The 12,792-nt window shown below is 47.2% G+C and overlaps 1 protein-coding gene and 1 long non-coding RNA gene across 2 annotated transcripts in view; one reads left to right on the top strand and one right to left on the bottom strand.

Moving 5' to 3' along the window:
• LOC138765646 (uncharacterized) overlaps positions 1 to 12,792 on the top strand; it is a 680,565-nt gene that overhangs the window by 458,074 nt on the left and 209,699 nt on the right. The window lies entirely within an intron of this gene.
• Positions 1 to 12,792, bottom strand: part of LOC138802538 (UDP-N-acetylglucosamine transferase subunit ALG13-like) — a 51,187-nt gene that overhangs the window by 16,193 nt on the left and 22,202 nt on the right. The window contains exons 15-18 of the mRNA XM_069985955.1: positions 11,850 to 11,939; positions 9,015 to 9,171; positions 7,619 to 7,745; positions 595 to 627 (exon numbers count right to left, since the gene is read on the bottom strand). Of these exons, the coding sequence (XP_069842056.1) occupies positions 595 to 627; positions 7,619 to 7,745; positions 9,015 to 9,171; positions 11,850 to 11,939 (407 nt within the window). The remainder of the gene's footprint in view (positions 1 to 594; positions 628 to 7,618; positions 7,746 to 9,014; positions 9,172 to 11,849; positions 11,940 to 12,792) is intronic.

Below are 12,792 nucleotides of genomic sequence, written 5' to 3'. Positions count from 1 at the left end.
TGTTCAAAAGGAAAGTAAAACTCTACTAGATACTCTAAAAGACCTGTCTGCAGTGTTTGTCCTGACAAGAGTAATTTGCTACATGGTTGGGGATGGTGTAAAAATAAACATGCTATACTCCTCTCTTCTGGTCCCTTGCAGCTGCTTCTAATGCTCCTAGTACCCACAAGGACCTGCCTGCTAAGCAGTCAGGCTACAGCAAAAAGCTGCCACTTTTACAACCCCTTCAGTCCTCTATTTTTGCTAAGGAAGTGGCATAAATTAGGTAAAGTGCCATGAGCTTGGCATTTCTGGTCTCTTATTACAGGGGGCAATTTCAGGCCCAGCAAGTCTCTTATTAAGCAATAAATAAAATGCATCCTGAAGTTTCAGTTAGCAGAGCCAATGTCACATGAAATTCTACCTGTCCCATTCATTCTATGGAATTTGACATGTCAATTCTTTGAGCGTAGACACACAAGACATCTCATTGAATCAATTGGACAGGCAGAATTTCATGTGGCGTCCATGGCTCGGGCTCAACTTCAAATTTCCCTCTCTTTTGCTGTGTGTGCACGGTCCCCTAACAAGTATGAGAAAATAGAGTTTACTAACCTGAAGTATAAATGAAGTCTCCATGATACTCTCCTGCAAAAAATATATTATAGCTATTTAATCATATAGCAATGTTTCATCCCCTGGTTGAAGTTAAAGGGAACTGGTCATGCTGGGGACCAGGGAAAACCGCACCATTCTCTGGTCATTATGAGCAGAGAGGGTCTTACACCCATAGGAAATCACCTTTGACTCATCTCTGCTGATTAGCATAATAAGCACAAAGAAAAGCAGCAGGGATTTCTTGGCAATGCGGACACAGTATCCAAAGCATTACCGGGACTGAGAGGGTAATTTTAAAATTTTTATTACGGAGTTGTGTGGTTTCCCTCGTCCCCAGTGTGACAGGTTCCATTTAAATGATCATGTGTGTCTTTCAACCATACTTTGTCACACAGTAAATGCACAGTTATTAACCCCTTGCCTCTAAAGCCTGTTTTGGCCTTAATGACCAGGCTCATTTTTCAAAATCTGACCTGTCTCACTTTATGCTCTTATAGCTCAGTGATGCTTTAACGTATGCTAGCGATTCTGAGATTGTTTTTTCGTCACATATGACACTTTATATTAGTAGCAAAATTTGGTCACTACTTTGTGTATTTTTTGTGAAAAACATCAAAATATCAAGAAACATTTGAAAATTTTGCATTTTATGAACTTCTGAAATTCTCTGCTTCTAAAAAAGGAAGTCATAGCACATAAATTAGTTACTAAATCACATTACCAATATGTCCTCTTTATTCTTGCATAATTTGGGAAACATATTTTACTTTTTTAGGGTGTTACGGGGCTTAGAAATTTATGAGCAAATTATCACATTTTGTGAAAATTTCCAAAACTGATTTTTTTTAGGGACCAGTTCTTTTTTTAAATGGATTTAGAAGGCTTGTATACTGGAAACCCCCATAAGTGACCCCATTTTGGAAACTAGACACCTTAAAGAATTAATCTAGGGGTATAATGAGCATTTTAACCCTACAGGGGCTGGAGGAAAGTATTCACAATTAGGCAGTAAAAAAATCGAAAATTTAAATTTTCAAATAATATATACGTTTAGATTAAAGTTTCTCATTTTCAAAAGGAACATGAGAAAAAAAGCATGCCAAAATTTGTAACGCAGGTTCTCTTGAGTGGGCGTAAACCACTGTATGGGCACACAGCAGGGCTCAGAAGTAAAGGAGCGCCAATTAGCTTTTTTAATGCAGATTTTGCTGAAGAAGTTTCTGAGCGCCAGGTGCATTTGCAGAGCCCCTGTAGTGTCCGCAGAATAGAATCCCCCCAAAAGTCACCCCATTTTCGAAAGTACACCCCTCAAAGAAATCATCTTTGGGTAGGATGAGCATTTTGACCCCACATGCATTAGAGGAAAGTATTCAAAATTACACAGTAAAAATGAAAAACACGAATTTTTCCAATAATATGTTTGTTTAGTTTGAATTTTTTCAATTTCACGAGGAACAAGAGAAAAAAAGTACCCCAAAATTTGTAAAGAAGGTTCTCCTGAATACAACGGTACCCCATATGTGGGCGTAAACCACTGTATGGGCACACAGCAGGGCTCAGAAGTAAAGGAGCGCCAATTAGCTTTTTCAATGCAGATTTTGCTGAAGAAGTTTCTGAGCGCCAGGTGCATTTGCAGTGCCCCTGTAGTGTCCGCAGAAGAGAAACCCCCCAAAAGTCACCCCATTTTGGAAAGTGCACCCCTCAAAGAATTCGTCTTGGTGTGTGGTGACCATTTTGACCCCACAGGTATTAGAGGAAAGTATTAAAAATTAGACAGTAAAAATGAAAAACTTGAATTTTTCCTATAATATGTTTGTTTAGTTTGAAATTTCTCAATTTCACGAGGAACAAGAGAAAAAAAGTACCCCAAAATTTGTAAAGAAGGTTCTCCTGAATACAACGGTACCCCATATGTGGGCGTAAACCACTGTATGGGCACACAGCAGGGCTCAGAAGTAAAGGAGCGCCAATTAGCTTTTTCAATGCAGATTTTGCTGAAGAAGTTTCTGAGCGCCAGGTGCATTTGCAGTGCCCCTGTAGTGTCCGCAGAAGAGAAACCCCCCAAAAGTCACCCCATTTTGGAAAGTGCACCCCTCAAAGAATTCGTCTTGGTGTGTGGTGACCATTTTGACCCCACAGGTATTAGAGGAAAGTATTAAAAATTAGACAGTAAAAATGAAAAACTTGAATTTTTCCTATAATATGTTTGTTTAGTTTGAAATTTCTCAATTTCACGAGGAACAAGAGAAAAAAGTACCCCCAAATTTGTAAAGAAGGTTCTCCTGAATACAACGGTACCCCATATGTGGGCATAAACCACTGTATCGCCACACAGGAGGGCTCAGAAAGAAGGGAGCGCAAATTAGCATTTTCAGTTCAGATTTTGCTGAAGAAGTTTCTGAGCGCCAGGTGTGTTTGCAGAGCCCCTGTAGTGTCAGCAGAAGAGAACCCCCCCAAAAGTCCACCCATTTTGGAAAGTACACCCCTCAAATAATTCATCTTGGGGTGTGGTGACCATTTTGACCCCAAAGGTATTAGAGGAAAGTATTCAAAATAAGACAGTAAAATTGAAAAACTAGAATTTTTCCAATAATATGTTCGTTTAGTTTGAAATTTCTCAATTTCACTAGTAACAGGGGAGAAGCTGCATGCCCAAATCTGTAACGTAGGTTCCCCTGAGTAGAACGGTACCCCATATGTGGGCATAAACCACTGTATGGGCACCCAGCCGGGCTCAGAGGGGAAGGAGCGCCAATTAGCATTTTCAGTGCAGATTTTTACGAAGAAGTTTCTGAGTGCCAGGTGCGTTTGCAGCGCCCCTGTAGTGTCAGAAGAATAGAACCCCAGCAAAAGTCACCCCATTTAGGAAAGTACACCCCTGAAAGAATTCATCTTGGGGTGCAGTGAGCGGTTTGACCCCACAGGTATTAGAGGAAAGTATTCAAAATAAGACAGTAAAAATGAAAAACTCGAATTTTTCCAATAATATGTTTGTTTAGTTAAAAATTTCTTAATTTCACGAGGAACAGGAGAGAAAACGTACCCCAAAATCTGTAACGCAGGTTCTCCTGAGTACAACGGTACCCCATATGTGGGCATAAACCACTGTATGGGCTCACAGCAGGGCTCAGAAGGAAGGGAGCGCCAATTTGCTGGAGCAAAACCGCAGCTAGTAATAGTTATAAGAATAGCGCAGTTACTAAAATACAATAAAAAATGAGATTACAGGTAATGTGGGGTGGTCACGGGCAACGTGGGGTGGTCACGGGCAACGTGGGGTGGTCACGGGCAACGTGGGGTGGTCACGGGCAACGTGGGGTGGTTACGGGCAACGCGGGGTGGTAACGGATAAACTGAAGTGCTTATAGGTAATCTGGGATGATACCTGTAATGTGCGGTGGTCAGGGGCAACGTGCGGTGGTCAGGGGCAACGTGCGGTGGTCAGGGGCAACGTGCGGTGGTCAGGGGCAACGTGCGGTGGTCAGGGGCAACGTGCGGTGGTCAGGGGCAACGTGCGGTGGTCAGGGGCAACGTGCGGTGGTCAGGGGCAACGTGCGGTGGTCAGGGGCAACGTGCGGTGGTCAGGGGCAACGTGCGGTGGTCAGGGGCAACGTGCGGTGGTCAGGGGCAACGTGCGGTGGTCAGGGGCAACGTGCGGTGGTCAGGGGCAACGTGCGGTGGTCAGGGGCAACGTGCGGTGGTCAGGGGCAACGTGCGGTGGTCAGGGGCAACGTGCGGTGGTCAGGGGCAACGTGCGGTGGTCAGGGGCAACGTGCGGTGGTCAGGGGCAACGTGCGGTGGTCAGGGGCAACGTGCGGTGGTCAGGGGCAACGTGCGGTGGTCAGGGGCAACGTGCGGTGGTCAGGGGCAACGTGCGGTGGTCAGGGGCAACGTGCGGTGGTCAGGGGCAACGTGCGGTGGTCAGGGGCAACGTGCGGTGGTCAGGGGCAACGTGCGGTGGTCAGGGGCAACGTGCGGTGGTCAGGGGCAACGTGCGGTGGTCAGGGGCAACGTGCGGTGGTCAGGGGCAACGTGCGGTGGTCAGGGGCAACGTGCGGTGGTCAGGGGCAACGTGCGGTGGTCAGGGGCAACGTGCGGTGGTCAGGGGCAACGTGCGGTGGTCAGGGGCAACGTGCGGTGGTCAGGGGCAACGTGCGGTGGTCAGGGGCAACGTGCGGTGGTCAGGGGCAACGTGCGGTGGTCAGGGGCAACGTGCGGTGGTCAGGGGCAACGTGCGGTGGTCAGGGGCAACGTGCGGTGGTCAGGGGCAACGTGCGGTGGTCAGGGGCAACGTGCGGTGGTCAGGGGCAACGTGCGGTGGTCAGGGGCAACGTGCGGTGGTCAGGGGCAACGTGCGGTGGTCAGGGGCAACGTGCTGTGGTCAGGGGCAACGTGCTGTGGTCAGGGGCAACGTGCTGTGGTCAGGGGCAACGTGCTGTGGTCAGGGGCAACGTGCTGTGGTCAGGGGCAACGTGCTGTGGTCAGGGGCAACGTGCTGTGGTCAGGGGCAACGTGCTGTGGTCAGGGGCAACGTGCTGTGGTCAGGGGCAACGTGCGGTGGTCAGGGGCAACGTGCGGTGGTCAGGGGCAACGTGCGGTGGTCAGGGGCAACGTGCGGTGGTCAGGGGCAACGTGCGGTGGTCAGGGGCAACGTGCGGTGGTCAGGGGCAACGTGCGGTGGTCAGGGGCAACGTGCGGTGGTCAGGGGCAACGTGCGGTGGTCAGGGGCAACGTGCGGTGGTCAGGGGCAACGTGCGGTGGTCAGGGGCAACGTGCGGTGGTCAGGGGCAACGTGCGGTGGTCAGGGGCAACGTGCGGTGGTCAGGGGCAACGTGCGGTGGTCAGGGGCAACGTGCGGTGGTCAGGGGCAACGTGCGGTGGTCAGGGGCAACGTGCGGTGGTCAGGGGCAACGTGCGGTGGTCAGGGGCAACGTGCGGTGGTCAGGGGCAACGTGCGGTGGTCAGGGGCAACGTGCGGTGGTCAGGGGCAACGTGCGGTGGTCAGGGGCAACGTGCGGTGGTCAGGGGCAACGTGCGGTGGTCAGGGGCAACGTGCGGTGGTCAGGGGCAACGTGCGGTGGTCAGGGGCAACGTGCGGTGGTCAGGGGCAACGTGCGGTGGTCAGGGGCAACGTGCGGTGGTCAGGGGCAACGTGCGGTGGTCAGGGGCAACGTGCGGTGGTCAGGGGCAACGTGCGGTGGTCAGGGGCAACGTGCGGTGGTCAGGGGCAACGTGCGGTGGTCAGGGGCAACGTGCGGTGGTCAGGGGCAACGTGCGGTGGTCAGGGGCAACGTGCGGTGGTCAGGGGCAACGTGCGGTGGTCAGGGGCAACGTGCGGTGGTCAGGGGCAACGTGCGGTGGTTACATGTAATCTGGCGTGTTTACGGGCTACCTGCGGCGGTTACGGGCAAACTGGGGCGGATACGGGCAACCTGCGGTGGTTACGGGTAATCTGGGAGTAAACCGCAATTATTACTATAATAAAAAGTGTGTTTTATTTTGTTTGTATGTTTTTCACTTTTTCACATTTACACTTTTTCACTTGTTCTTTTTTCACTTTCATTTTCACTGTATTACTATGATTACTGTGATATTTTCTATCACAGTAATCATAGTTTAGTGACAGAGACCAAATTGGTCTCTGTCACTTTAAATTTTCAGAGCTAACTGCTTCTGACGCGCATGCGCACATCAGAAGCAGTCAGGACGTCGAGGAGGACGGAGCTCCAGGATCCGGTGAGTATATGGGGAAGGGGGGGTGACTGGGGGACGGGGGTGACTGGGGGGGTGGGGGGCGACTTGGGGGGGGGGCACAGTGACAGTTTTTATCCCCTGTCACCAATGATTTATGGTGACAGGGGATAAAAAGTGCCGGGCAGCACTGGGAACAGGCGATCGGCGGTATATAGTATATACCGCCGATCGCCTGCTCCGGGACCACACGGGGGGGTCCCCGATCACTGCCCCATGCTCTCCGCTACCTCCGGTGGCGGAGAGCATGGGGCTTTGATCATTATTTTATATCCATCCCTGCGAACAAACATCGCAGGGATGGGGGCGGCCATCTTGGATCTGATGGCCGCCCGGGTACGGGGATCTGGGGTCTGATCGGGGGGCTGATCTGGGGTCTGAGGGGATATTTTTCATCTCCCCCCACCGTGGATTCACGGTGGGGGGAGATGAAAGCTCTCGGCGGCGCCGGTAATTCCCGGTACCGGAGATCACCGCTATAACGGTAATAGCGGTGATCTCCGGTATCGGGGGACAAGGGGAGGGGGCCGGGGGACACACTAGTTGTGGCGGTGGGGGGAGGCAACGTGCTGCAGCCTCCCCCCGCCGCCCGATCGCCCGATCTCCCCATAGACGCTGCGGTCGCATTGACCGCGGCGTTTATGGGGTTAACTGCCCGGGGGGAGCGCGGCTCCCCTCCGGGCAGAGGCAGCAGGGGGATGCTGTGTGACATAGCATCCTCCTGCTGCCCGATCTTCTATAGGGACAGCGGGGGGAGGCAGGGAAGCCATGACGTTCCTGGAACGTCATGTTGCGGGAACTACCTGCTTTACATGACGTTCCAGGAACGTCATTTTGCGGCAAGGGGTTAAAGGGGTTATCCAGCGCTACAAAAACATGGCCACTTTTCCCCCTCTCGTTTCCAGATTGGGTGGGGTGTGGGAACTCAGTTTCATGGAAGTAAATGGAGCTTAATTACAAACCACACCTGAACTGGAGACAAGAGAGGGGGAAAAGTGGCCATGTTTTTGTAGCGCTGGATAACCCCTTTAATTGCAAAGTACTGTGAAAAACTAACCTTCAGTTATAAGACATTAACCCCATTAACACAGTGTTAACCTAGTAATATTTCAAACATGCAGCCAAAGTATTTTAGCCCCCAAAAAATAGAGTTCAATTTAATGCTACTGTAGTGGTCTTACTCTGCAGGAAAACAGAGAAAGGAATCAACAAAGCACCAAGTTAATCACCTCACAGTTAAACCAGTCAAAACCATAAAAGATAATGTTACCATTATCGCTTGGTTCATCCATCTCTTCCTCTGATGAATTCAACTTCTGCTTGACAGGGCCAATGGGTCCAGGACTGCTCCTTGCAACCCAAAAAGCTGGAGTAGGAACCATTGGACTTCCCGGATTCTGAAACACAGATCATTACCAGGACTTTTTGAATCCGGATAACATGAGGAGAATATATGTGTGGTAATTTGTGTGGTTTTATATCAATACAATAGCTCATAACATGTTACGTGCCACACTTTATTCCTTGCTGTTACCGTTTTTTGTTTAAAGCATTTGTAATTAGAGATGAGCAGATCCATTTACACAAAAAGATTATCTGACAGTTGATCTGCCAAAGATTTGAAGCCTAAGCCAGAAACAGACTAAACAGAGATCAGGTCATAAAGGAAAGCCTGAGATTTCTCCTTTTCAAATCCATTCCTGGCTTTGGCTTCAAATCTTTGGTGAATAATTGGTCAGATAATCTTTGTGTGTAAATGGACCCTTACAGTACAAATGAAGTAAATCGCTTTGTAAGCTTGGCAATCTGCTCTGCCCTGGGTTCCTGGATAGCTGGATCCAGTCCTCGGAGAAGTTTCCCAGGACTCGATCCAGCTTTTCCAGGCACCTGGAGTGGAGCAGCACAGACTTCAAAAGCAGCCAGATGATAAGCAGATTGCTGATCTAACAAAGCAATTCACTTCATTTTTTACTGTATGTTTGCTCATCTCTATTTGTAATATTTCATAAATCTTAAAAAAAAAAAAAAAAAGGCAGCAGATATGGATAGGATAGAGTTATGCCCAATGATAGTACACCATAGCTTGAGAAGAGACTACTTGTTTTTGTTTGAGGGTGATCAGGCACTTTTTAGGCTAGCAATATTCAGGGTCAAAAATCTCAGGACACCCTTTATTTAAGAAATGAAAGGGAAAATGACATCTCTGAATACCCCAGCAAGTAATGGACGAGGGGGCATCATTTTTAGGCTATGTCCAGAACACCACTACCATGGGAAGCTGGTCATGTAACAAATCAGAGAATACCAGGGTTGTCCCAAATCAATCTTTTGTGGTTAAAAAGGCAACATAGAACTTAATGTGTCCAGCACCACTGACAACACCTTGAACATGTCAAATAGCCATGCATCACAGGGAATGTTCCCGGTTGTTGTAATTTGCTGTGCTGATAATTTTTAAACATCAGATATTGCAAATCTGCTTGTGGCAAGCAATTTATGAGACAATTCTGGTCTTCTGACATGCTAGATGCTTCACATTGGAAAAGCATATCTTTTAAACTATGCTTTACACATGTTTTTCACCATTCATTTCTAAAATAAAGTGTGTCCGTAGACTAGACTCACACTGTATATACACATTTGCAGTAACATGCAGAAATGCTTACAGATAAGGGAGGGAACGGCGATTCATCTCCTTCCTCAATTTCATAATAAGTTATTGCTTCTTCTAGACTTCGTTGCTCCTCATCTCGGTCTGACACAAACCCAAACTGGCACTCCTTATTTACACACGGCATCTGTCTTCTACTCCGTGTGTAGGACCTGTTGAAGAAACACAGACAACACAATATAAAAAGATGTATTCTGGGTGCCCATTAGATATAAAATATCAGGGATAATCATCTACTTTCACACAAATACATACAGTGGTTTGCAATAAATTAGAACAAAATTTTTTTCGAACAAATTTTTTTTCAGTATTTCAATTCAAAAAGGAACCTCATATATTCTATAGAGTCATTACATAGAGTGAACTTTTTCAAGCATTTGTTAAAGTTGATGATTATGGATTACAGACAAGAAAATCCCAAAAGTCAGTATTTCAGAAAATTTTATTAACCCAAAACACCTGCAGTGGCTTTTTAAGTGTTATAAAAGGTCCCTTAGGGAGCATTCACACGTACAGGATCTGCAGCAGATTAGATGGCCCAGAGTTACTTTGCATTAAATCTGCAACTTCAAATCTACGCCATCAAATCTGCTGCAGATCCTGTATGGGTGAACGCACCCTTGGTCTGGTTCAGTATGCAACACAATCATGGGGAAGATTGCTGACTTGACAGATGTCCAGAAGGCAGTCATTCACACATTCCACAAGGAGGGTAAGCCACAAGTTCATTGCTAAAGAAGCTGGCTGTTCTCAGAGTGCTGTATCAAAGCATATTAATGGAAAGTTGGTAGAAAAAAATGCACAAGCAACCTGGAGAACCGCAGTCCTAACAGGATTGTAACAAAAATGCCATTCAAAAATTTGGGAGAGATTCACAGAATAGACTGCTGCTGGAGTCAGTGCTTCAAAAGCCACCACATACAGACGTCTGCAGGACATTGGCTACAAGTGTTGCATTCCACGTGTCAAGCCACCCCTGGACCAATAAACACCAGAAGCATCTTATCTGGGCCAAGGAAAAGAAGAACTGGACTGTTGATCAGTGGTCCAAGGTGCTGATTTCAGATGAAAGTAAATTTTTCATTTCATTTGGAGATTAAGGTCCCAGAGTCTGGAGGAAGAGTGAAGGCGCACACAATCCAAGCTGCTTGAGGTCTAGTGTAAAGATTCCAGAATCATTGATGGTTTGGGAAGCCATGTCATCTGCTGGTGTAGGTTCACTGTGTTTCATCAACACCAAAGTCAATGCTGCCGTCTACCAGGAAATTTTAGAGCACTTCATGCTTCCCTGTGCTAAAAATATTTTTGGAGATGGAATTTTCATCTTCCAGCAGGATTTGGCACTTGTCCACACTGCCAAAAGTACCAATACCTGGTTTACTGTTCACTCTGTATGTAATAACTCTATAGAATATATGAGGTCACTTTTTGAATTGAATTACTGGGAAAAAAAATGACATTCTAATTGAAGTCCAGCAAAAAATTAAAATAATATTGTATTGCACCCCCCCCCCCCCCAAAAAAAAAAGTTATACAAAAATACCAATATACACTTATTACGGGAAATGCACATAAAGTGCTTTTTTCCCTGCACTTCCTACTGCACGTGACGTCATGACCTGCTGGAACTCCCAGAGCTGGCTGTGTGGTGGCTGCTTGAGAGGATTATGGCAGGGAGATATTTAGTGTGTCCCAGCTCTGTCTCCTCTAGCTCATTCTGCCGCTGCCTCTCTCCCCTGCAGGGACTCCACTCCTCACATCCCCTGGCCAGCGAGAGAGAGACAGTAGCAGCTGTGCAAACACAGTGCCAGGTTGTCCAAATTTGCCATCGCCCAGGGGACATCCGAGCAGGATGGGGAGCGGGCACGCAGGGTGAGAGGTCCTCAAGCTGGGGGAGAGCAGCAGCAGAGCCCCCTGCGGCGGGGAGAGAGGGGTGAAAGTGGCGGAGTGAGCAAGAGTGGACAGAGCCGGGACAATGAGCATCCCCTTGTTATCCTCTCAAGCAGCCACCAGCCAGCTCTGGGAGTTCCAGCGGGCTGTGACATGACCATTTTATCAAGGAAGTGAAGCCTTCATGCAGCAGTAAGTCCAGGGGGGGGGGGGAACTGCATTTCCTATAATATTGGTAATTTTACAACTTTTGGGGGGCAATACCTTACACCTGCTCCAGTGTGAATTTTTGCCAGGTTTACACCTTTTTCCAGGCATAAACCTTCATAAATAAGGCGCGGAAGGAGGCCACACTTCCTCCCCATCTTGTCGCGCCACCCCTGCTGCCCATCAGTCGAGCATGGGATACAGCAGGTGTACGCCAAAAGGGGTGAGACTGCTCTTTTTTTAGTGGCCTATGCCAGGGACGCACAAGGATAATTCTCCCCCATGTCTAAAAGTAAAGACACCCAATTAAACTTACCTATGTAACTGCCATGCAAAGAAAGATTTCTATACAGAATTTGTGAGAATGGCATTCATTGAAATCCTCTACATAACAAAATGATACTAATGCCCTGATCAATTCTATTTGCCCTTGCGTCAACATCTAAATGAAACCACTGCGTTGCAAAGCAATAGCTCAGGCAGATATACAGGGTGGGTTTGATTTTCATATATTCCAGGAGAACACCTCCTACCAAACACACAATGCCAAGTTCAGCATAGAGTATGTGACCATGGTGTAAATGGAATGGTAAATATTTATATTTTATGAGCCTTTTGCAACATTTCATAAGTCCCCTGAAAAAAAAGGGCTGGAGAAATGGGGCAGGAAATTATATCTGCACAATATTTGCAAAGATACAGTATATAGTTACCTAGTTCTGTAAGAGCTTACCTAGTTCTGTAGGAATAGTTGTCAAAGCTTTGGTAGCACCTCTTTCCAGGACTGTGATAAAATGGAATCTCTGGACTCATAATAGTATGTCTGTTAATATAGGAAAACTTCTTTATAATCTTTTATTTTAGTACTTTTAACAGAACTATTGAAGATACTGAAAGAATATGCAATTTGAAGATTTTTTTAAAAAGTAGCTAACTTTTTAGGTGTAAGTATCATCTTTTAAAAAAGGTGTTAGAAAGTTCCCTTTAAAATAAGTCACGTTACAGATACACTGCAGTAGTGCGCTGGAAAACCAAGAACCATGCAGCAAAACTGCATAAATGTTTTATGGAAATACTGATGAAAAACATTAACAAAATGCAATTTTCATGCTGCAAGATCATGGAACTATACAAATACGTAGGGCTACTCATGAAAATAACACAGGCCAGAAGGGATAACTTAAGATAACCTGGTGTAGTGCATATCTTACCCACAATTACAATCTTATACAGAATAACCCCTTCAGCAAAATCCACTGGGGAAGTGTGGAGCAAGCTCAGAACATGGATGCTGGCTGCTATCAGCAGCTGACATTGAGCATTTAGGACTGGAGATCTCTGATCCTAGTTGTTTCAGCCTAAGGCTGCGTACACACTACGGAATTGCCGCGTATAACCCGCGGCGTATTCCGTCGCTCGTCCCCGCACGCGGCGGCGCGCTTTTCGTCCGGTGCCATAGACACTGTTCTGTGCACGGGCGGATTACGCGTTCCATCGAAAGAATTGACATGACGAGCGACGGAATACACTACGGACGTAGTGTGCACGCAGCCTAAGGCTGCATTCCCACGTTCAGTGTTCCTGACGGAACACTGACGTGGAATGCATGTACCAGTATATAATTGCAGATGCTGTTGGGGCGCCGGGGGACTGCGGTACTTGCATTCCACATGGGA

This window comes from Dendropsophus ebraccatus, chromosome 10 (genome assembly GCF_027789765.1).
Source record: "Dendropsophus ebraccatus isolate aDenEbr1 chromosome 10, aDenEbr1.pat, whole genome shotgun sequence".
NCBI classification, from domain to species: Eukaryota; Metazoa; Chordata; class Amphibia; order Anura; family Hylidae; genus Dendropsophus; species Dendropsophus ebraccatus.
This window is presented reverse-complemented; position numbering and strand designations above follow the sequence as displayed.